This window comes from Lampetra fluviatilis, chromosome 2 (assembly GCF_964198595.1).
Source record: "Lampetra fluviatilis chromosome 2, kcLamFluv1.1, whole genome shotgun sequence".
Lineage (NCBI taxonomy): Eukaryota > Metazoa > Chordata > Hyperoartia > Petromyzontiformes > Petromyzontidae > Lampetra > Lampetra fluviatilis.
This window is the reverse complement of record NC_136276.1, coordinates 20,803,009-20,825,334: the sequence shown is the minus strand read 5'-3', so window position 1 is coordinate 20,825,334 and position 22,326 is coordinate 20,803,009. Positions and strand designations below refer to the sequence as shown.

Here is a 22,326-nt window from a genome sequence, read left to right as displayed (position 1 = left end):
CATCTCTTCTGCCTTGCCCATCCTACTGCTGCTCCCTGCCCCCTAGCTAAGACCAGGCCTACCCCAACCACTATCACTACCCCTATCACTACCCCTATCACTACCCCTATCACTACCCTTACCATTACCCCAACCTCTATCACTATCACTACCCCAACCCCTATCACTACCCCAACCCCTATCACTACCCCTATCACTACCCCAACCCCTATCACTACCCCTATCACTACCCCAACCCCTATCACTACCCCAACCCCTATCACTACCCCAACCCTTATCACTACCCTTATCACTACCCCAACCCCTATCACTACCCCTAACCCTACCCCAATCCTCCATAACCACTACCCATCTGTTCTCCTGTCACCATAACCGCACTATCACTTTTAATAACAACCCCATTCTTTATTATTTCAACCACTATCATCGTATGTACAATTTTATGATTGTTGGAAAGTGCCTTGGAATATGGCGCGATATACATCTATGTAAGATAAGATCAAACAAACCCTAAATCCCATGAAAATTGTGTTAATTGCAAACATGTCACCAACTATTCACTATCTGGTGATACTTGTAATATACATCAGGATACTTCTAATCCCCTTGATTGTTTTGTTAGTCAATAGTTAAATGTCTTAAATAAAAATTTTCCATGGTGTATGGGAAGATGGACATTAAATGTGGGCATTGACAAAGAAAATGGAACTACCATTGATGAGTGCACAGAGAAGCATGAAGAGATGCATGCTGGGAATTACACTGGAGGACAGAAAGAACGAAACATGTATTCGACACCAAACACGAATAAAATACGTCGTGTTGACTGTTCAGAAGGTAAGTCAGCTTGGGCAGGGCACGTCGTGGCTTGGAGGGATGATGGCCAGTGGTCAGGACTGGTGACGGAAGAGCAGCTAAAGGAGGGAACGCACCTAAGGGGACGACGATCAGAGATGGAAGTGATAGCTGTCGCATGACAGCGAGACAGACATTGTGGCATCACAACACTACTTGGGATGGCTTTGGGCATAAGGAAACCCTTTCATCCAGCAGTGAAGAGATCATGGCCGAAGAGATGAGAAGATGGCATGAAAAGAAATGAGATGATGATCAGGTGTTTCCGGTGTGAAGGCTGCTGCATCTGGTTACCAGCATTGTGTGAGGAGGATCTTGAAGCCATCGGGGCAGGATGTGGGCACAGGCAGGTGCAGGCTGTTGCTGCCCACGCCCCAGATGATGGCCGAAGAGTCGACGTCTCTGTACGGGATCTCCCCTGTGAGCAGCTCCCACAGAACCACGCCGAAAGACCTACAGACGCACGTACAAACACACACACACACATACACAAAGATCCTTCACAGCCTTTTAGGACAAGTGCCGTTTCACGAGCACCTATGAAGGCCGGAATGGTACACGAGGTGGGTGGGTGCCTCCCGCCCCCCGCCTGGCCACCTTTGTCTCCCCCAGTGGCGATGTTTACACACCGCACCAGGTACTCGTTTGAGGCAGAGTTGGCCTAAGGGAGGCCCAGGACTGGCTCAGATAATCGTCACTGGTGTTGGTCGCATCGCCGGGTTCGTAGCGCAGTGTGCTAACCGCTGCACAATTGCTCCCCACAAACACACAAGCACCATGCACTAAACACCGCATAAACAAACACAATCATTACACACGTGATCATGAAAGCCACAGAATATTCCCCGTCATAATTTTAGGGGTCACCACAAGCGCGACAAATGCAACGCAGCACCATATCATGTTTCTTGTAAGAGGTCGAGCGTTGTTAACGGTAAACGGTTAGGTGTTACATTGCTAATTTAAAGTCAGACGGCGTCGACGGAAGGTTTTGAATGTCTGTGGGCTGGCCCTGTGGTTGTGGTGGCGCCTTGGCATCGGTAATCCAATCCTAACGAGGCGCATGCCATCTGTCGCCCGGGGATGCCACGCAGGGCCCACAGAAGGGACATCTGTACCCAGCAGAGGCACACCGCGCCCTTCCTCGGCAGTCAGCGCCAACGCGGGACTAATCACTGCTCTGCTGCCCATCAACTTGCTGATGGGGCTCCACAATAACGAGACGGGCTGAGCGGAAATGCCCCAGCGGCGATGATATTAAGCGGCATCGCCAGCAGTTTACCTGTTTCCGTGTTATTTCAAAAGCAGAGGCTGCTTATGACGTTGTGGTTTTACATGGAATTTGGACACGGGCACATATTTGGGGGGGGGGCGGAAATCCCCCCGCGGACCCCCTCCAAAAAATGTTTGCAACGTACGCAAGCGCGCACACCCGTTGATGGCTCGACAATAGGATCACGACGCGTGATTGATGTGGCTGTGGTGAGACACAGGTCAACAGACACACACACACCTGTCCACACGCTCGAATGAGTGATGTATAGGGGGGGGTCATCTCTACTAGTACTGTACTGCTAGTGGTGGAAAATTCCACTGACTTACAAGTGAGCACCGGCTCTGCATAGGATACTTTACTTTCATTTTATTGATCGTGCATAAACGAGCCGAGTTGACCCCCCAACCGGGGTTTGAACTCGTGCCTATCCGCTTGTGTGTGTGGGTGTCGGCTGCTATTCCATGGGGATATCAACTACAGCCATAGAAAGAAAGCCAGCGAATATTGTACAGAACCTCTTCCAAGACGTCTGACCAGTGTGGAAGAGTAGGCAAAAAAAAACATACCCTCTTAAGAGGCACTCTCTAACGTTCCATCAGGAGGTCGGCAAACCGAAATAGCAAGAGGAGCAATTTTCTTTGAATTCGGTTGAATAAAAACATCCCTGGAATATTTCGAGAGCCGCCAATGGCACGTGAATTAATACAAGACGGATTCTTAATGAGGAAGCGTCAAACCTCATTTTTTGTCAACACTATTTTAATAACTTGCACATGGCACCATGATTTGTAATTGCCGCATTACAAGTCACAGTTGGACTTTTAGACGTGGACCGTTAATCGAAAATAATGATAGTGTCGGCAGCCACGACGCAGCCACAACGCAGCCCCTTCAAGCGCTGCATGCGGCTCCAGAACCGCAGTTTGCCGACCCCGTGCGCTAGCGGAAAGGCTCAGCAGCACTGTGAGCAAGCAAACGCAGTACTGTGTGCAAGTGTTTGCAGTCAAGTGTTTGCACACAGTACTCATTATTTTATGGCTATACGGTGCAGTATAGAGTCAACAGCACGTGTAACATTCACATCGAACGGGCAGTAATGACAGTTATTATGTATCACAACTTTGCCGCCACGAAGGTTTTCAGCAGCTGCAGCTGCGGTGACTATGAAAGGGAGAGAGGCCGCGTGGGCCAGAATCCAGCTCAATTTAGGAGCAGGGCCCCCATACATTTGCTTCACGTTCAGAGCCACAGCTGCCCCCTGCGTGCCAGCCAGGGCGAGGCTGGCACCACGTGGAACGCTGTGGTGGACAGCCTCACGTGCAACCACGCCGTGTGTGGACCATTGCCTGCAGCTGCTAGCCGCTAGCCTGCCACATGCCCTCTTTGTGTGTACACGTTATGTTGAACTTATTTCGCACCGTACGGAGTGGAATCTATCTGCCGGCTAACAACAACATGAACACAGTCATACATTGATATGCGAATATTCGATATACGAAGTTTCAGTGGAACGAACTTTGGATTTATTACCATTATCTTAATGACTATTAATTGAATGGAAAAATAATAAATACCAATATATTTAAATAAATCATACGCAAATAGATCTCTGGCACTTTATAAATAAAAATAACATTACGTTTCTTCGTGACTTAGATTATATTTACATCAGTTTATTTATTTATATAAGTTATAATAATGTACAGTATAAAATATAACGTTATTTTCAAAATAAATAATGTTTGTTTACAATATGAAGGGAAAGTTATGAAGTGTTTATAATATGAAATAGTAAGTTACGAAGGCTGGGAATGCATCCTCATAGTACGAATGTTATAGGTTATTCAAAGTACGAAGTTTAAATATACAAAGCACCCAGAACGCATCTACTTCGTATATCGAGGTATTCCTGTACACGGACGATACACCTCGATTCCTCTCCCATTATCAGTCGCTTAACATACACAATAAACGTGTGTTTATTTCCACATCCGATCAGCCACACAGACGAAATACTATGTATTTGTACGTGCGGGACAACTATTGGACGGAGGCGAACTGTCGTATTATTCATGATGCTGTTAACTTATAATCACCACAAAGACGCTGATGATTGCACTGCCTAGGAGCGCCACCTGTCCTATTTTTCCCGAGTGCTCTTTTTGAGGAGGCCGTCTTGAGAAATCTGTAAGTATTCCCAGAGACATTCAGAGTCTTCTCATCAACCGTATAATAATAATTATAATACACCACGCAAGACATGGGCGTGGAGTGCTCCCCTTTTCCAGTATTGGGAGATATATCTTTCCATGCTATTTCCCAGTATTTTGTATGTCAGATTCTCAGAGGGTGGCAGCCCCAACTCTGCCGTTCCACCTGTGGCAAGGTGGAATGAGTGACGGGGACAGACGTTCACAAATAGCCGTGGGCGGCATCGGGTCACGATGGCTGTGAATCTGCCACCGAGGGGCACAGAAGGCGGCGGTGGAAAGCGGAGAGGCAATTTGTGCCCCTGAATGTTCTCTTGGCACCGTTGACTTCTCATAAAACATGAAAAAGTAGAGGGATAGGTGCAGCCCTGCAACTGCTTGCTCACAACCACTGCTGGCAGAAGGGCCTCCATGAGAGGGAGCTCTGAGGCTATCCATTTAGTACGTACGCATGGAGGGGGTGAAGGGGGGTGGTAACCCAAATGTGTACGCTTGCGTATGGGGAGGGTCTACTGACAATGTACGTACGCATAGGAAACGGGTGGGGAGTGTGAAGCCTCGATAATAATTTGTCTACATTGGCCTTCAAATGAGTTAGATAGTCTGCGTACAGGGAGGGGAAGAGGGGTCAGGTTTTGACAGATTTTTGTGTACCTACTCAATGGATGGCCCCTCCCGAGAGCCACTCTAGAGAGGGCATTTGGCCTCATTTCCCACACTGGCCACGCACGCATATTATACACATCTCGGAAGATGTCGGGTAACACAAAATGTGTCATGTTGAAAACTAATATCTGAATTGAAAACGTATGTCTTCAGAACTGCTGTTTGTGTTTCATTGGGTTTCCTTCCACCGCACTTCTGATTAGCACGCTTGGCCTACGTACGGTGCAAAATAACTTCAACATGCAGCCAGGGCCGGATTAAGGCATTTGCTTTCGGGGCTGCAGCCCAGGGGCCTCTGCCAGCTGGAGGGCATCTAGAGATTAAGTGAAAAGTAATTTCATTTGTGAATGCGGAATTTTATTTGTTGTGAGCGCTGTAAAAAATATTGTTTCTTTAACTTTGTTTTCCTTTTGAAAAAATTACTGGGGAACTCACAGTACCTGTAGCCCCGGGGGCCTACAAAATCTTAATCCGGCCCTGCATGCAGTATATACATGTTGTGTGAGTGCTTCCATGGCTGTTTGCTCAATGAAAATGCGCAGAAGAAATGTCCTTCAGAGCAGCAGCTGCGGTATGGCTGGCACGGTTCGTGGGGACCGAGCAGTGGACATCTCTTGCACGATGAACATGGCACGGGCACAGTTGGTGTTCAACTTCCGTACGAAGAGTAATGCAGTGTATGCAACCAAAGTTATTTTAAAGTCCTTTCCTTTCGTGTACTTTAAATGTATATTCGGTAAATCGAGGTGTGCAAAATGTTTGATTTTAGTGTATTTCACAAGACTCTCACCTGGTTATATGAAAAACTAAAAATTCTGTATTTGTATCACACCGTTGTCAATATAAATTTGTGGCACGTAATGTTCATCACGTGTGACTGGAGTGAACAGGGTGACTGAAGCGATTGTAAGTGAACAGGGTTCAAAACGATGAAAAGTAAAGATGACAACCGGAGCCGGATAAAGTAATGCTTTTGCGAAACTGAATTTGATCATGGATAGCAACCTGCCAACGTACCACGCTCTATAAACATTGGCAATCACTGCACACCATTTGCTGCAGCATATGTATGTTTGGGGAACTTCTTTCGCACCGTGCAAATCGGAGGTGCGGGGGGAAGGACAACAAACTCAACCATTCCGATACGGATCATAAACATGGGATATTGACAAAGGAGAATGAAACGAAATGCGAAAGAAAGTGCGGAAAAATAAGCATGGAGAGAAGCGGGCTTGGAATTCCACTGAGACACGAAGGCGAGCGGGTGGATCGGGCAAAATATGGAAATTAGAAACGTCATATTGACTGTTAAAGTAAATAACTGGGCTTGGAGCAGGCTCTCCAACACACCGGTGTGCTGTACTAGTGACGAATTGGCATGTTCTGTTTACATGACAACCCTTACTAGTTGGCTGTGTCGGGTGGTGGCGGGTTTTAACGACACATTTATATATTTATTACGCGATCTAGTAAAATAAATCCTCTTATGGATGATATTGGTCACGAAAGCCGTGTCACGTGTTAAACAGGACGCATCTTTATGGGGGGGGGGTGACATACGATGGACGACGCTGGTGATGGAACGGCAGCCGAAGGATGGAACGGGCATTAGTGGGTGACGACCGGCTAGTTGGAGCGACGAGGTCGCCTCGTGTGTGCAGGAGCGAAATAGGTCACGGCGTTGCAGCTGTACCTCTCCTCACCATTGGCTTGCACTGGCTCGTGTCAAAGCCAGATTCACACACTGAGGGGGGCGTGGCCTCACTGAGGGGGGCGTGGCCTCACTGAGTGAGGCAGATGTGATAGCTGCCTCCCCTGGTGCTTTTTCATTGCAGTTTCATGACGAGACCAGCGAGCCTAAATATATTTATACACATACGTGAAATAAGTTACCTGGAGTATGGAAGGCGAGGACATGAAATTAAGGGGTTTACAAATATTATATTGGTGAAATACTGAGATAGTAACAGGCACGCGCTTATTGCCCGCGCTCCATCTAGTTACTGAGGGTTTGCGCAATCAGAGGGGAGGCTGAGCTCGTCGCTGCCTCACCTCTCGTTTCTTCCTGTATTTGCAGCGGAGCTCGACAAATTTGGCGATTTTGACTAAAAAAATGATTGGAATCGTACATAAATGACATTGATAACACAGATCAGTGGAAAAATTTTAATATTTATTTCATTTGATTATTCTTTTTTTGTTACTTTTAGTAACAGCTATTTTCATTGGAGTATGACAGGTGAGACTCTGCCTTCCCTGCCTCCCCTGACCGCACGTCCCTGCTCCTCATGCTCTCCACTGCTTTTCACAAATGGAGCAGCTGACCCAGTAACAGTAATGGACAAAATGCTGGGCTGAACGTGAAGACAATGAATGTGGGCATGCGTTACTTTTACTACCAATATCCCTGAGAATTTTTTTTTAAATGACATTTTCAAACGAGGCGTGGCAGCCGGAATTGCATTCAAATAAATAAAATCCCACCGACTTTGTGCAAAATGCAGATATGGCGCCTGATCAAATCAGCCCCACATCACAGGCAATCCGTGTTGTCAAGGAGACCGCGTTCGTGGTAACCTTGGTAACGAGGAGGCCGCTGATGTATCACCCCCCAGGCACGCACAGAGACCCGACTCACACCAGCTTCCTACAACGATGCCCATTCAACATGGGAAAGCTAACGAGATTCAGTTTGTTTTAAATATTGATGCCACGATGTGTTGTTTTTTTACCGTATTTTGTTTAAACTGCAACAGCATTCGCTGTGATTTTACAAAAGACTTTAGAAATGGCCTTGCGATGGAGGTCTTGACATCCCAACGTCTTATTGAAAACCAACAAAGCATTAAAAACGATGTTTCTAGTATGCTCCATAGAGATTGCAGCATTTACAGTCATTCGTGGATGTCTTTAAATAGCCAACTATACCATTATACAGTGGAATGGCTTTGGCTTTTCTACGATAAACTTCGCAGAGCTTATGTGCATGACTCGCTGTATATTAAGCATTGGGGGCTAACGTCACATGCTGCGATAATCCAGATGTAATTAAAACTAAATCTCAATCTCCATAAGGGTCAATTAAAGTCTGCCTGGTGTCACTTTTCATTTTTCCAATCGATGATTAAGGTCGTATTGAGGTTGTATGGATAATTATGGAAGATTGATTTAAGATTATCAAGTGGATGAGCTTAGTTCCCAACACCTTACCTAGCTTTCAATTGCCACTTTTAGTAATAATAACATAGTAATAATAACAGTGGCCCTTTTTCAGGTACTTGGGAGTTGTTTGAACATAATTCACCACGATGGTCAGTGTGGGTTGGCGAAGAGAGGAAGGGTGGCGGTTGGTGGGGAGGAATGGTGCAGATATCACTGGCCACTTTCGCAAATCTAAATGATGACGTGGAGATGTAAATAAATCCAGGATGGATGGCGTTTGAGAAACGTGGCAAATGAAAAGCAGCGCATCAATGTGCCTGAAGAAGAGACTTATCAATCAGTGCATATTACCAGCTGTGACATGAATCAAAAGACATTAACCATGGCAAATACAAATGAAGCTAAAGCTGAAAACTTTGAAAGGAAAAAAAAACGGCAAGGGAAGGAGGTGCACGCTCTGAGTCACAGGGAGACGGGAAACGGGGCACACGGATCACGGGAAACAACTCTTCAAAGAGGCATTGGATGGGCTCTTGAGAAAATAAAGTAAGCGGAGACAGCCGCACACAGTGATGGAAGGGATGAACGCCGATGGTTGAGACTCGTGATGGAATAGCAGCAAAAGGAGTGAACTAATACCCAAGAGTACGACCGGCACGGAGATGTGGTGTATGTTGAACTTCTTTCGTACTGCATGAGGCAAACCGTGCTAATCGGAGGTGCGGGGGAAGAACAAAAAATGAAACACAAAAAGCAGTTCTAAAGAAATGGGTTTTCAATCTACATTTAACAGTGCATAGCTCCAGTGGCTTCCAACTATCGCAAATAAGAGTGTTCCAGACGGCCGGAGAAGCGCATCTGAAAGCGCACGATGCAGTGACCGTCTTCGTTTCGATGGCGAGACAAAAGCTGCTGCGAGGATGACCGATGAGACGAGCTCCTGTGCAGGAGCGAGTTGGACTGTTGCATCACGTGACCGTATTTATAGCGTGCTGACACCACTGCTGGGAAGGGCTGCATGCTCAATGGTGAGCCTTTGCCCCCAGAAAGAATTGTACAGTATTTCCTCGTTATTCACGAGGGATACGTTCCGGAGATGGTCGTGAATAGCAAATTTTGCAGTTAATGATATTGGCCGATGAGATCGTACCTTTTAATGAATTACCTCAAATAAATAAGCTATTAAATGCATGCAAATTATCATAACTATTTTTTTAAACAAAGTAAATACAAAATATTATAAACGTATTAAATAGTAATTTATAAATTAACTTAATCTCATTACTTTGTCGCATCACATTCTCTCTCAGCACTTTATCTAATCACTTTCTGTCTCTCTCTGTCTCTCGCTCTCTTGATCCAGTCGCGAGTTCCAGATGCGATTAGCGGAGAGCCAAAATCGCGGACAGCACAACGACAGAATACTGTACTCACTTGTGATGGCCGCATCACCAGAAACCAAACACTCTGTACGCCAGCGATAGTTTTTGCGCCGTAAATACAACTGCTGGTAAGCTACCTCACCAATGCCCATATCCAAACTAAGTCCAACACATACCAATTTAGGCCCACTCTTGTTCAGAAGCGACCTGGCCACAAATGATACCTCGACAAAGTGGCTTATCACGTCAAAATGTATAGCAGCCAAATACTCCAAACACATGTTGATTCTAAATGTAGGGGGGGGGAACTGAAGGACCCGGAGAAACATCCACGCATCCACGGGGAGAATATGCAAACTCTAAGTATATAGACACCAGGTGTCGAAGATCGAATCCACAGCATCCTGCATACCAAGCGAGGTAGTTAACATCTCGCCACCGTGGCGCCCCAAGCGCAGGCAGGCAGCGATATTTCAGCTGCAGTCCCTGGGTGACAATCCTGGGTCACAGCTGCTGGGATTTACCCTGCTGAGGCTGAATTTGCATTAGTCTGGCCCCTCCTCGAGCAGATGGCATAAAAGTGGATTTGGGACAAATAGCTACAAAAGCTTAATTATCATCCCATCCAGTTAACGGGGGCTCCGTCACAAAGCCACTTACTGGTTACTGGGCGCAAACGTGAGACCCATGTATGCATAATGCATTTCTTATTTTTTCGATAAAATAGCTATTTTAATATCTATGAATCCATCTGCGCACAAGCTTGGTATAAAAATTGCTATGGTTAACGTAGAATGGATTTTTAATATTGCCTATGTTCTCACATCCATGATATTATCAAGAAACTGACATTTCCACCACAGACACTGCTCTGTTGAAAAAAATATCACATCTAAGTGTGTAATGTGAGATCCAGTGAAACCCATCCCGACAGTCAAATCCATGTTTGTATTCTCTTCTGCCAGAGCTAGAAGTCGCGTATGCCACAGGCAAATGCACACATTATTTCAAGGCCTCCTTCTGCAGTACCTGGTCTCTGCAAGGCTTTTACAGCCTCACACATTACCAAAGATAGATCACAATGACCACACATAAATCGCACATACCTTGTAGACTTTCTGGCTTGACAATTAAACATCATATATCGATGCAGCAATCTATCGCCAACCGCTGACTTGGCAACCGTGGAATTCATATTACACACGGTTTATTATCTGTGTAACAATGTACCGAACCGCGGTGCTGGAAATTTTGAGTATACACGGGTAAGCACCGGTCTGCAACCACGCAGTTACACATTTTCACCGGGCCGCAGTTCTCCACAGCGCCATCGTGGCGCTGCGTCGCAGCTTATCAGCTCTCCGTCCACTTTGTTGTGATTCTTGCAGCGCGTCGCATCGCAACCGCACATTTGAATTCCGTTTGTTGTGGGCTAAGGCCCTCCCTCCTTCGAACCACCCCTTTCACCATCATCTCATTGTTATCGTCATCGTAATAATCATGGACTTCTACCCTTAACATGAAAGCTATGTAAATTTACACCATGGGACCTCCTTTGCCAGTAACAAAATATGAGAATAGGGTTTCCCCTTTTTTTTGCCAGAAAAAAGGGGGAAACCTATTATCCTATGTAAAGTTCATATAATGTTTATGTACGTTTTATTATGCTATTGTGTAATGCACTGTATTTTATTCGGTGTTTAGTTAATAAACAGGTAACTTAGTTAAGCTATGCTGAGTGTGACCACGACCATGGTTCCCCTAACCCCTGTTTCCCTTAGTCCCCTAGACTTCACCAACCCCGTATTTGCCTTAGCATGGCCTTTTTCAGGAACCTAACCTACGTGCTGTACTTCTAATGGATTAAGGGAATACATCTCTTTTTTTAAGACCACATTCACAAAACATTTTAACTTACAAGTTAAAACTACCTTGGTATTGACATTCATATGAATTAGAAATACAATAGAGGACATTCAGTTTACAGCAGGCCACAGTGAATAAAATCAAAAGGGAGATTGACCTAATTATTTCATTCGTGATATTTGACGTGTGACAGAACCAACGGCCAAAATGAAGGAGAGAGATGCTCTTGGTACAGATTTCCCAAAATGGGGGACAAAGTGCCGGCGACACAATCACACAGGATATGTTGTAGGCTGTGTTCCATTGATGTATCTATTGTGCTCCCACACGTTGCTCTCTTACATCGGAGAAGTGACTGCGGAATCAGGCAAAGAGGGCAGGCGAACACAAGTCACAAAGCAGCGAGTCGCAATCTGATGGAGGCGCTCGGACATGCTGTGTCTCATGTTCTCATGGATGAGTGAGTACACCCGAGTGCAAACAGCAATGTGATTTCGGGGGCTTTTTTGTTCAATCACTGATGAGTGGGCAGAGGACATCAAGCTCTCTGCCCATCAGAAACACTTTGTGTCGAGTGGTGACCCGTGGCACAATCCCACGATCTTAGAACTCGCGGCTTAGTGTCTCGGTCAGGACATGAGCCACAAGACCATCTTTAATTGCAAAATTATTATTATCTGCTTTTGCAACGTATGTTACATGCCCTTTAAATGTTTGCTTCACTACAAGACGGTATCTTTTGGTGAGTACAGCAGCTGCAAAAAAAATACCATGATGCAAAGTGAATCTAACTCTGCTCTGTACAACATCATACGTTTAAAAAGTGCTGTCCGTTGTTAAAAGTGCAATGGCTGTACATGACACGAACAATACAACATTGAAAATATAATAATTGGTGTTGTTGTTCTTCATTTAGCCATCTCTAGATCTCCACCTTTATTTAACAGGGTGATTTCGATGTTATGTATCTCAGCAGGAAGGGCCCAATGAGCTGTTAGAGCTGTATGTTATGGGCGTTTTGCGATGGTACAGATGTTACCCAGTACACATCTTAGCCCACTGAGGAAACAAATCTATTTTTCGGATAACTTGAAAAAGGCATGAATATAACAGGGGGAAAAGACACAGAAATTCAAATTAAAACAATATTTTGGAAATAAATACCTATTTTTGTATCAAAATTTCGAAATATATGCTAGAATTCAAAGAAATGTTTAACATAGCATTACATTCACATCTTAAAGAAAAGGCCAAACTAACTGCCAGAATGATCATCGTATTTACATTCCTGAATAATAATAACGCTTCACTCAATATGAGACATTAAAATTGACAGTGACTGTAAAGATGATGAATGTAGCACACAAACGTGCCCATTCCAGGTAACTGAAACATTGCATTGCCAATATCTTGGCAAATGTCACATTTCTTGTTAAGACAGCAACTGTATCGACTGGAGAAACGTATCCTGGAATTTTTCTGGAATAAACATTTGAGTCGTGCATTTTATTTGTGTTTGTTCATGAGTGAGAGATGAACACACGTGTCAACAGAGGTGACGTGCTGGCGTTTTGTGTCCAGGCTTTGACTAATTACACATCCATCACCTCCTTGCAAGTGGTGTTTTTAATGATTTCTCTATGGATTGTTCACGTAGATTCTAATGTACCCATATAGTAATGGAAATTCTTCCTTGCTTTTACGCATACGGCAATCACAATAGCTCATGGCCATCAGCGAGTGACTTTGTGCTTGAAATGGCCATTGTGTTATAACGTAGACTAATTAATGCGTGCAATCTTTTAAACCTGTAAAATATAAAACATGTCAAATGTAATCGCAAGATTACCTACAAGCCATAATAGTAATCCATCAACAGTCATCTATTTCAAGGGAAAAGCAATACATTTTGTTAAAACATTGTCATCGTCATTATTCGACATCAGTTCCCGTGAACATCAAAGTGTGCATTCAAAATCCATGGAGCCCACTGTGGGTGGAGTAACTCACCAGATGTCCACCTTTTCAGAGACCGGCTCATTGCGGATGACCTCCGGAGCCATCCAGGCCACAGTTCCCGCAAACGACATCTTGGTGCTTTTGTCCATCAGCTCTTTGGACGTCCCAAAGTCCGAGATCTTCACCAGGTCATCGTGTGTGATGAGCACGCTGCCAGGCGCACACAGTCAAGAGTCACGACACCCGGTTGTACGCGCGTCGTTAGCACAGGTGGTTGTTTTTTTTACTCTAACCGCACGTGTAATCCTGAATGTATGGATAAATCAACCAATCATCCAATCAATGTTATTTTGTGAGAGTCCAGAGTGATGTCATTCATCTCCATCGCAAAGGGAGTACCGCATAAATTTTACTACATTTCAACATTGCCCCCCCCTCCACCCCACAATTTGGTTGTACCATAATGTTCAGATTTAGTGTGACACATAATGCCTGCTTTTGGAAATGATGTCCCACGGTATCATATTTTTTCATAAATCCATTTACAGCAGAGGCGTTCTTAATTTGGAAAGTCTCTTTAAATATTGCGCTTGCCCGCGTAAATCAAACTTCCGGTCGTAAGCAATCTACCGCGTTTGCTTGCATGATAGTTCCTCGTGACTGAAATGTCAAATGCTTTTATCGACCACAAAGAATAACACGAGCCGCTGTGCTCCACTACGATTCACAAAACAATTCCCTGACTTCACGGGCCATTAAAACACCAAGTCTCTGTGTTCCCTGAGACTTATTTCAGCTTTCAGGCCATGGTATAAGCGCAGCAAAGAGGCTTTGTGGTGCCATTCTATTCAATGTGAAACAAGTCATAATTTGTGTTTTTATTAATGTGCCAGTATATCATTGGCATTGTCCATCTTAATTGTGCTTTGTACTGAAACTCAAATATACAACTCAAACTCTACATCAGTATTTATAACAGCATGCAAGGATTCATAATTTACATCGTGCAAGAACATGTGATTTTTTTTTCATAAGCCTAATTTTATTTTAAATAAATATATCCTGAAATATCATTGGTTGATACTGACTAAGAGCCATATGACATTCCTAAAATAATCGTAAAAATGTTAAATGTATGACTTCTTGAAAAGTGACCTTTTGTTACCAAAGCTTTTGATCTGAAGTTTGAAACAATATGTATATGTACATATACAACATTTTACTATTTTACTTCATAACAGAAACATCCAGGTAACAACGCCAGGAATCATACACAACAAGGTAAATATTACCAGAGTGCATGGTGGCACAAAGGCCTAATATTCTACGGCAGGGGATTGAGCCAGCACTGGCACAATTATGGATTCACAAAGAAGGTGATTTATTATTATTATTACTACCCTTGCTGACCCAAGAGAGCCTCACTGAGTCTCAAGGTCCTGCTAAGTATTTGCAGTAGCGGAGCGATTTTGCTGCTGCTGTGTGGAATCCAAATTGAGTAATATGCCGGTAATTTTTCAGCATTGGGGTGTTTGACCAATACCACTTATACATGCAGAAAGAGGTGGAGAGAACATACAAAATCCACACAGAAAGGCACCAGAGTCGGGTACGGAACCCAGGCCCTTCTTGCCATGTGGCATGAATATTACCACGATGCCACGCTGCCGCATTGGCTTTTAAAGCTGCAGAACACGAGGATGCGAAAGCATCTCGACGTGTGTTCTGTGGGTGTAGCTGTGTATCACAGGAGACCGCAGTAGACTTGGCAGTTGTCTGCAGACAGCAAACAGCAGCCTGCGCCAAGACCAGCTAACTACGTAGGCCCAATCAGAGCACATGTTGCACGGTGACGAGAGGAAATGTCATTGGGTGGCCAACAGCAGCAATCCCAAGTCTCCTAATGTGTCAAAAAATAACCCCTATTACAAAGTACAGTAGAAACCTCTGCCTACGTGAGGACAAGTCAGCTCCTAAGCATACAATTGCAGCTTACAAAAACTTCTTTGCACAGACTTGCTCTGCGACTTATAGCGCGGAAAGGTTTTATGAAGACCTTGGACCAGTGTGTAATACAAATTTACGATAATTAATGTTTAAACTTGAGTCAGTCCATTACCCCTGGCTCTGGATCACATCTATGTGCACAATCTGAATAGGTGGAGAGAAAATGCGAGCGTGGAAGATTAGGTCACAATAACCCATTCCGTCTCATTCAATATCCCAAACTCTTCACCGCCCACAGAATGTACTCAGGCAGCGGTGCCGTTGCTTTTGTCCACAACAACAAACAACCTTAAACGCGCATACGTTGACAGCGCAACTCCGCCCAGCTGGGCTTGTGGCGTTGGCTGGGCACGACAGCATCTGCCCCGCACGGCCATCGAGTCCACGTCCGCCCGATCCCTCCCCACCTCCACACGGCTGCAGCTCCATCAGGAGAGTGAAGATTCATGACTGGGCAGACGGCAATAAGAGCCGCTCGTCGACTCTAGGGGTGGCCCCATGTCCCTGGGCAATGTCCTTCTGCTCATCAGCAAAGCATCAATCGCCAAAGCTTTGCAATTATCTAATCGATGCGCGTATACTAAAACGACCGCCACGTAAACTCAGACATTGCTTAACAATCTGAATGCCATTTGCTTCGTGCCAAACTGTGGAGTTTTTTTTGCCTGCAGCTAATTTTGTGGCTGGGATTTGTAAACGGCGTCTTCACAGGTCCTGAGCACACCGTGGAAGAATCAGCTCAGGCAGCAACGTGGATGCTCGATACAGAGGAACGCCGACTCGTTTTGTCGGGAAATTATCGATGCGTATTTAGAGGCCCTCTCTAAATGAACAATCCAAACTGCGACTGTGAATTTGTGCCGTGTTCTGTTCTGAAAATTGCATTAGCATAGCAATATTATTCATTAAAGTAGATGACGGGTAGCTTTGGCGAAAAGCTAACCTCGACCGCAGAATGCTCAGATTAGCATAGGGCAAGGAAGAGTGTCAGGAAATTTAGCCAGGAAAGCCTCACTCAGCCTTAATACGCTTTTTTACGAGTGTCCTGCCAAGTTTTTGGAGCGGAGTTTAATCCCAATTGAGTAATTTGCGGGTAAATATTCAGCATATTGGTAAATATCAGTTATATGAAATGTTATATTTTTTGAGCTCTGGAGACCAGGGAATCCAGAGGAAACCGATGCAAGGCAGGGGATGAGAACATACAAACTCCATACAGTGATAATAAGATGTTTTACCCTTTCTGGAAATTAAACAGGTGTTAAGATGTTCAAATACCGAATATAAAGTTTTGCAAGGAATCAAGTTCGCATTCACCAGGCATACTTGTTGTGAACATGCAAACAAACATGCTCTGATAATATATGCATCGTCTTTGAACACCTGTTTTTTTGACAGAAAGGGTAAAACCTATTCTTATTCTTTCATATTTTGATGCTGGCAAAAAAGGCCCCATTTTATCTACACAGAGAGGCGCCCCAAATCGGGAATAGAACCCAGGGCCTTCTAGTTGCGAGGCACGAGTGTTACCAGTGCACCACCCCGACACATTCATTGGCAAAATCACACATAGTTCTTACACTGTCCACTTCAGAGCAGACACAAGCTATGGCCACATGCCCTGCAGTGGTGCTTGTGAGTCCTGCGCCGTTGAAGAGCAGAGCAGCTTACAGGGAATAGCACCAAGTCAGAGGCTATCAGTCAACGCTCCGGTCTCATAACATTTGTGCTCAATGTGTTCCTATGATTTGTTGCTTGCAAATCGCTCCCTGTGCACTTTGGAAACAGCATATTTCATAATCATAAACTTCGGCAATAAAGTGGAAATCTTCTTGGTTCTTTCGGTAAAGTCACGTAGAAGGAAAATTATAAAATAATAAAAATAAAACATAATAAAATAATTCTCACGACGTTTCGGCCACAACGCAAGCAGCCGTCTTCAGGTGGAGAACAGGTCTGTCAAGTAGACAGAGTCTGAATGTGACTCTGTCTACTTGACAGACCTGTTCTCCACCTGAAGACGGCTGCTTGCGTTGTAGACAGAGTCTGAATGTGACTCTGTCTACTTGACAGACCTGTTCTCCACCTGAAGACGGCTGCTTGCGTTGTGGCCGAAACGTCGTGAGAATTATTTTATTATGTTTTATTTTTATTATTTTATTATTTTCCTTCTACGTGACTTTACCGAAATAACCAAGAAGATGAATCCCTGCAGTCACGAAAGCTTTAAATTGAAAGTGGAAATCGTTCACGTTTTCTCTGGAAATTGTTTGCATGTATATGAACATAAATTATTTCACCCACACAAGTATAAATATAGTGTACGCATATATACAGTATATATATAGCTTGATTTCCTGCACCATCCTGCCTGGCAAGGACAAATTTAAATTTATAGATGGAAATGCATCCCGCTAACAGTAAATAGTCAAAATCCGAGAACCAATCCAACATTATATAGATTTTCATGTTTAAACTAGCCTAAAGTGGTGCTGCAATCAATGCAGAAACTTCAAACTTTCACATTCACCGCCGAAGATTAAACTGTAGGCAATTCATGACTCGTGTGCAGAGCTGCAGCAAGAGCACGTGACCTGTGTCCTAGAATACATTTTTTACATCGTTGTGACTTGTTATACGGTGGACCATGCTGACCGTATGTTACGCTGAATGTGAGGATGCAGCACATCGCAGTGAAATGCGTGAGTCGGCCGCAGATAAATGAGTTTGGCCTTCAGCTACCAATATAATTTTACTCACCACCCAAAAACAACCCCTCCCCCACCAAATATAATCATCCTGTTATTCTAGCTTACTGCGAACAGGGGGGGGGGAAACATATACAAATTTTGAAAAAAAAATGCAACAATGTTACACTCTGAATTGATCTTCACACTATGGGGCCAAATTTCAGATATCTGTAAAGTCACTGGATGATGTAAGAAAATAACAATACCAATTACCCTGAAAGATATACGCTTGCACAGTAGCCTGACCATCAATAAAACCAGCATCCTTAAAACACATGAAAGTATGGGCTTTTTTTTTTATTCCATAGCCATGAAGTACGTTTTATTGCACATCAGTACAAAATAGCCACGGCGGGATCCTTATATCACAGCTTGGGCTGCTAGCGTGATACAGCCACCTTCACAAACAATAGGCTGCTCAATAATACAATCAATTGGCAGCTATTAAAACATTAAAGGTGGTGGTGGGGAGGCCTGGAGATGGCAGTAGAGACAGCGGTGGATCATATCGGTGCAAGCGTGGAGTGCTACCCGCCTCAGGTGCTACAGTTTCCTTCTACACGCCCAGACACTCGCCAATGGAATTGGTCAAATATACCAGAATCGAGAATGTTTATTTGTACTGGAGGAATCCCATGAGCTATAAAGCTCTTTTTCACAGATGGGGAAAGAACGTTACAATAACAAACAATACACAAACACGATAGTCGTCCAAACAAACAAGAGAGGGAAAAAAAATCACACATACACATTAAACAAAAGCATCCCCATCATACCAGGCAACGCCCACTAATGTATGAACATATTTCCAGAAGCGACGTGGCTATTGCAAATGATAGTTCAACTGAAGTAGCCCATCATTTGGATATTCATAGCACCACAATAATCTTCATAATCCCAATGCACGTTTCTAAATGTGGATCCACTTTTATGGCTCCTGACAATGTATGCACCACGGGGACTCACAAGGCACACCACCAAAACCACCCCCCACGATTGTCACGTGTTGCCAACGTGACGTATTTCACATTGGCAACATGTGACAAACGGTGGAGTCTGCGAATGTAATTTGCCGTTGCGAAATTCAAGCAGAGTGCCATCCTGCCACTGAAAGGAAGGAGAAGAAAAGCGTGACGGATTTTTATGGGGCCCAGCTGCTTTGGGGACCTGCCTGAGAAGTTTTATGGCCCAAAGGCTTTGAAGAGGTTAATAAGAGCCGATACATTATAGCCTGTTTAAGCGACTGACATAATTGTAACTTTGCTAAGACTGTGCTGACTTTATTGTCATGCCTTGCCAATTTACCACAAAGGGGTTTGGGGGGAGGGGGGCATGACGCTGGATGGTGGGTGAGAGAGAGGCCCATCGTAAGAGATAATTACGTGACGGACATTACCTCGCTACAAGCCTGCATACAAAAGAGCTGCTGGCTCTGTGCTGGCCAGCTCAGAGATGTCTCGCTGAGAGCACTCACTTGGGTGACTTCAGGTCCCGGTGAATGATCTTGTGCAGGTGCAGGTAGTTCATGCCGCTCGCGATCCCCGTGGTCCACCGGTAGAGGAGCTCCGGGGTGATCTTACGCCCAGCGCGGAGCACCTCGTACAGCTGGCCCTGTGCGCAGTACTCCATGATGATGCAGTAGCAGGGAGCCTGGGTGCACACCCCCCTGTGTGGAAAACGCACATAAAACGGAGACAGAGAAAGATTCCCCCATGTCACCTTTACCGAATTGTTGGGGCAAGTGCTGTTAGCGAGTAGCACTTATGAAGGCTGGCACGGCGCACGAGGAGGTGGGTGGCCAGCAACTTAACTGGCCGCCTTTGTCTCCCGAGTGGCGATGTTTATACACTGCATCAGGTACTCATTTTAGGCTGAGACGACCTCACGCACATGCATATTCCCAATAAAACTCGTGTATCACCAGCCCCATCGTTAGGTTGATCCAACATTTATGTTAAGGAAAATCACGAAAATGAAACAAACGGCTCAACACACGATGAGATGGTAAAGGTGACGATTTTCATGATCGATTGATGACCGGGTGGCTCAGATCACCATTGATAACCTAGGTTCAAATCCGGACAACCATGCGTGATGAAATGGAGTACTTGTGTTGATCGATTCATGTTGGTGACCCAACGGCTGTGCAAGGCAACACATCGTACGGTATATCCGGGAGCCACTGACACTAGGAGGTGGGTGCCCCGCTCTCTCTTTGAGGACAGGAAGAAAGTGTGTTCATCGCCATGATGCCGCCGAGAGCCAGAATCGCAAGGTTTCGGATGAAAGTGAAGTTGTGACAATAACAGCAGCACTGATCATTTACTGCAAGCGTAATACTTTGGTCAAAAGGCCTTCAACAGTAACCATTGGTAAATGTATATATTATCGTATACTGTATACGTAATTTTAACATATTGTACGCATCAATCATCTGACATTGCAAATGCAACATCTTAACATTTTAGGTCAGGCTTTAAAATGTTCAATGCCTCTGACTTTGCAGAGATCTCCATTACATCGCCTGCGCATTAAGATGTGTGACCCAGGTGACCTCACTGCAGTCCACCGTGCGAGGCTTCGAACAGGAAATACAACCAGGCACTCTCATGCAACCTTATAAAGGATGTCCCTGCAGTATATCTGAAGCTGTAAATTTGTCTGTGCGGTAGAATACATTGGTGCAGTTTCAGCTCTGCAAGCCTCATTAATTCAGCGTGTGCTAAAGCTAGCGAAACAAAATAAACAAGCACAAAATGACAAATAATACGCGGAGAACGTGGCAGAACATTAATTCGGGCCGATATTAAATTGTCTGCTGAGGCAGCCACTTCCTAAATAACCTTTAGTTAAAAAAAAAACCTTATCATGAAAAGGAGTCATTGGCAACCCTCTTCCATCAAATGTGCTGGCTGACGTGTAACCTTCAAAACCTGACGTGGCTGCCACAAGGCGAGTGTTAATACAGCAACACGTTTAATAGCCTCCTGGAAAGGGTACACGTGCATTATTGTCCCAGGAAAGCTGCAGCAGGGGCAAAGCAGGTAGCGGCAAGGCAAAAAGCCCACTGGCAGCAACGTGATGTTACAAACCAAATGGGAACCCCTCCGTGCACACAGTGGACTTCAGGGTAGCGAGGTGATAGAAGGATGAGCAGGGGGAAGGGGGAGGCTGACGGGACGAAGTGAAAGGCAACTGTAGGGTCCAATGTCACTGTGGTCTTACGTAACAATAACGGGCTTAAGAGATCAGTGTCTCAATGCGGCATTTTCGATAGGCTATTAATCATTATTCATCCTTTCTGCTTCGCATCTTTGCAATCGCTTGCATCCTGGTTTAGTTATATTATCCAGGCTTTTTTAATTGCCTTCAAATTTGTTTCAATTATCTTTTCAATTTAATTAATGAAATTACTGAACTGAATTACCCAACTTCATGCCATGAATTATATTTTGTAATTGGATATTTTTTCGACTAAATTTGATACCAATTTTGATATTGATGCTATGTAATGAGAATTAAGAGATTTCTATTTGGGACACTTGGAGTGAGCAGCGCACCAGCCTGTGTCAAGAGAACGACCTTGGAAGATGATATCGAAGAACCACTCCACCTCAAAACCACTTCAAACACCAGCCTGTTTATCTGTTTGCCCCTGTAGAGAGTGTTCGTCGCATGTGAACGAATTATAAATAATTTTCAGAGCTGGAATTTTTGGCCAAATTAAGTGAGAAAACACGAATCTAACGGTGTATTTCTTGTGTGCAGTTCGTGGTGACCAGGCTGAGTCCATGAACAAACGATACTGATGCACCCTTTTAAATCACAGGTGGCATCTGCCCAGACACGAGCTCAGCATCTCAGCCGTACAGGCTCAGCCATCTGACCCCTGAGCCACATGCTCACCTCCAATTGTATTTTTACACGGTTTTATTTTTTACACTTTTCTGTTCAATATTTTCAACATTCGTTTTGCAACTTTTTACACCTTCTGGAAATCAAGACGACGTGTGTTCCCCACGTTAAATGAGTAATGGGGGTAACACTCATCTCCATTGGTCGATCTGAGCCAGTGGTGGAAATCTCACATCCTTGTTATGCTATTCCAAAAAACGAAACTAAAACTATGAAAACTATTATTTAGTTTACCACGTAAGGCCCACTGAGCTATAGAGCTCTTTTTTAGAAGCGTC

General features: G+C 44.5%; 1 protein-coding gene across 3 annotated transcripts in view; it reads right to left on the bottom strand.

Annotated features, from left to right (window-relative positions):
- LOC144944021 (mitogen-activated protein kinase kinase kinase 13-like) overlaps nucleotides 1-22,326 on the bottom strand; it is a 129,986-nt gene that overhangs the window by 18,580 nt on the left and 89,080 nt on the right. For all 3 annotated transcript variants that reach the window (XM_078872036.1, XM_078872016.1, XM_078872026.1), the window contains 3 exons: nucleotides 19,608-19,799; nucleotides 13,428-13,586; nucleotides 1,150-1,308 (listed from right to left, as the gene is read on the bottom strand). In XM_078872036.1, the coding sequence (XP_078728162.1) occupies nucleotides 1,150-1,308; nucleotides 13,428-13,586; nucleotides 19,608-19,799 (510 nt within the window). The remainder of the gene's footprint in view (nucleotides 1-1,149; nucleotides 1,309-13,427; nucleotides 13,587-19,607; nucleotides 19,800-22,326) is intronic.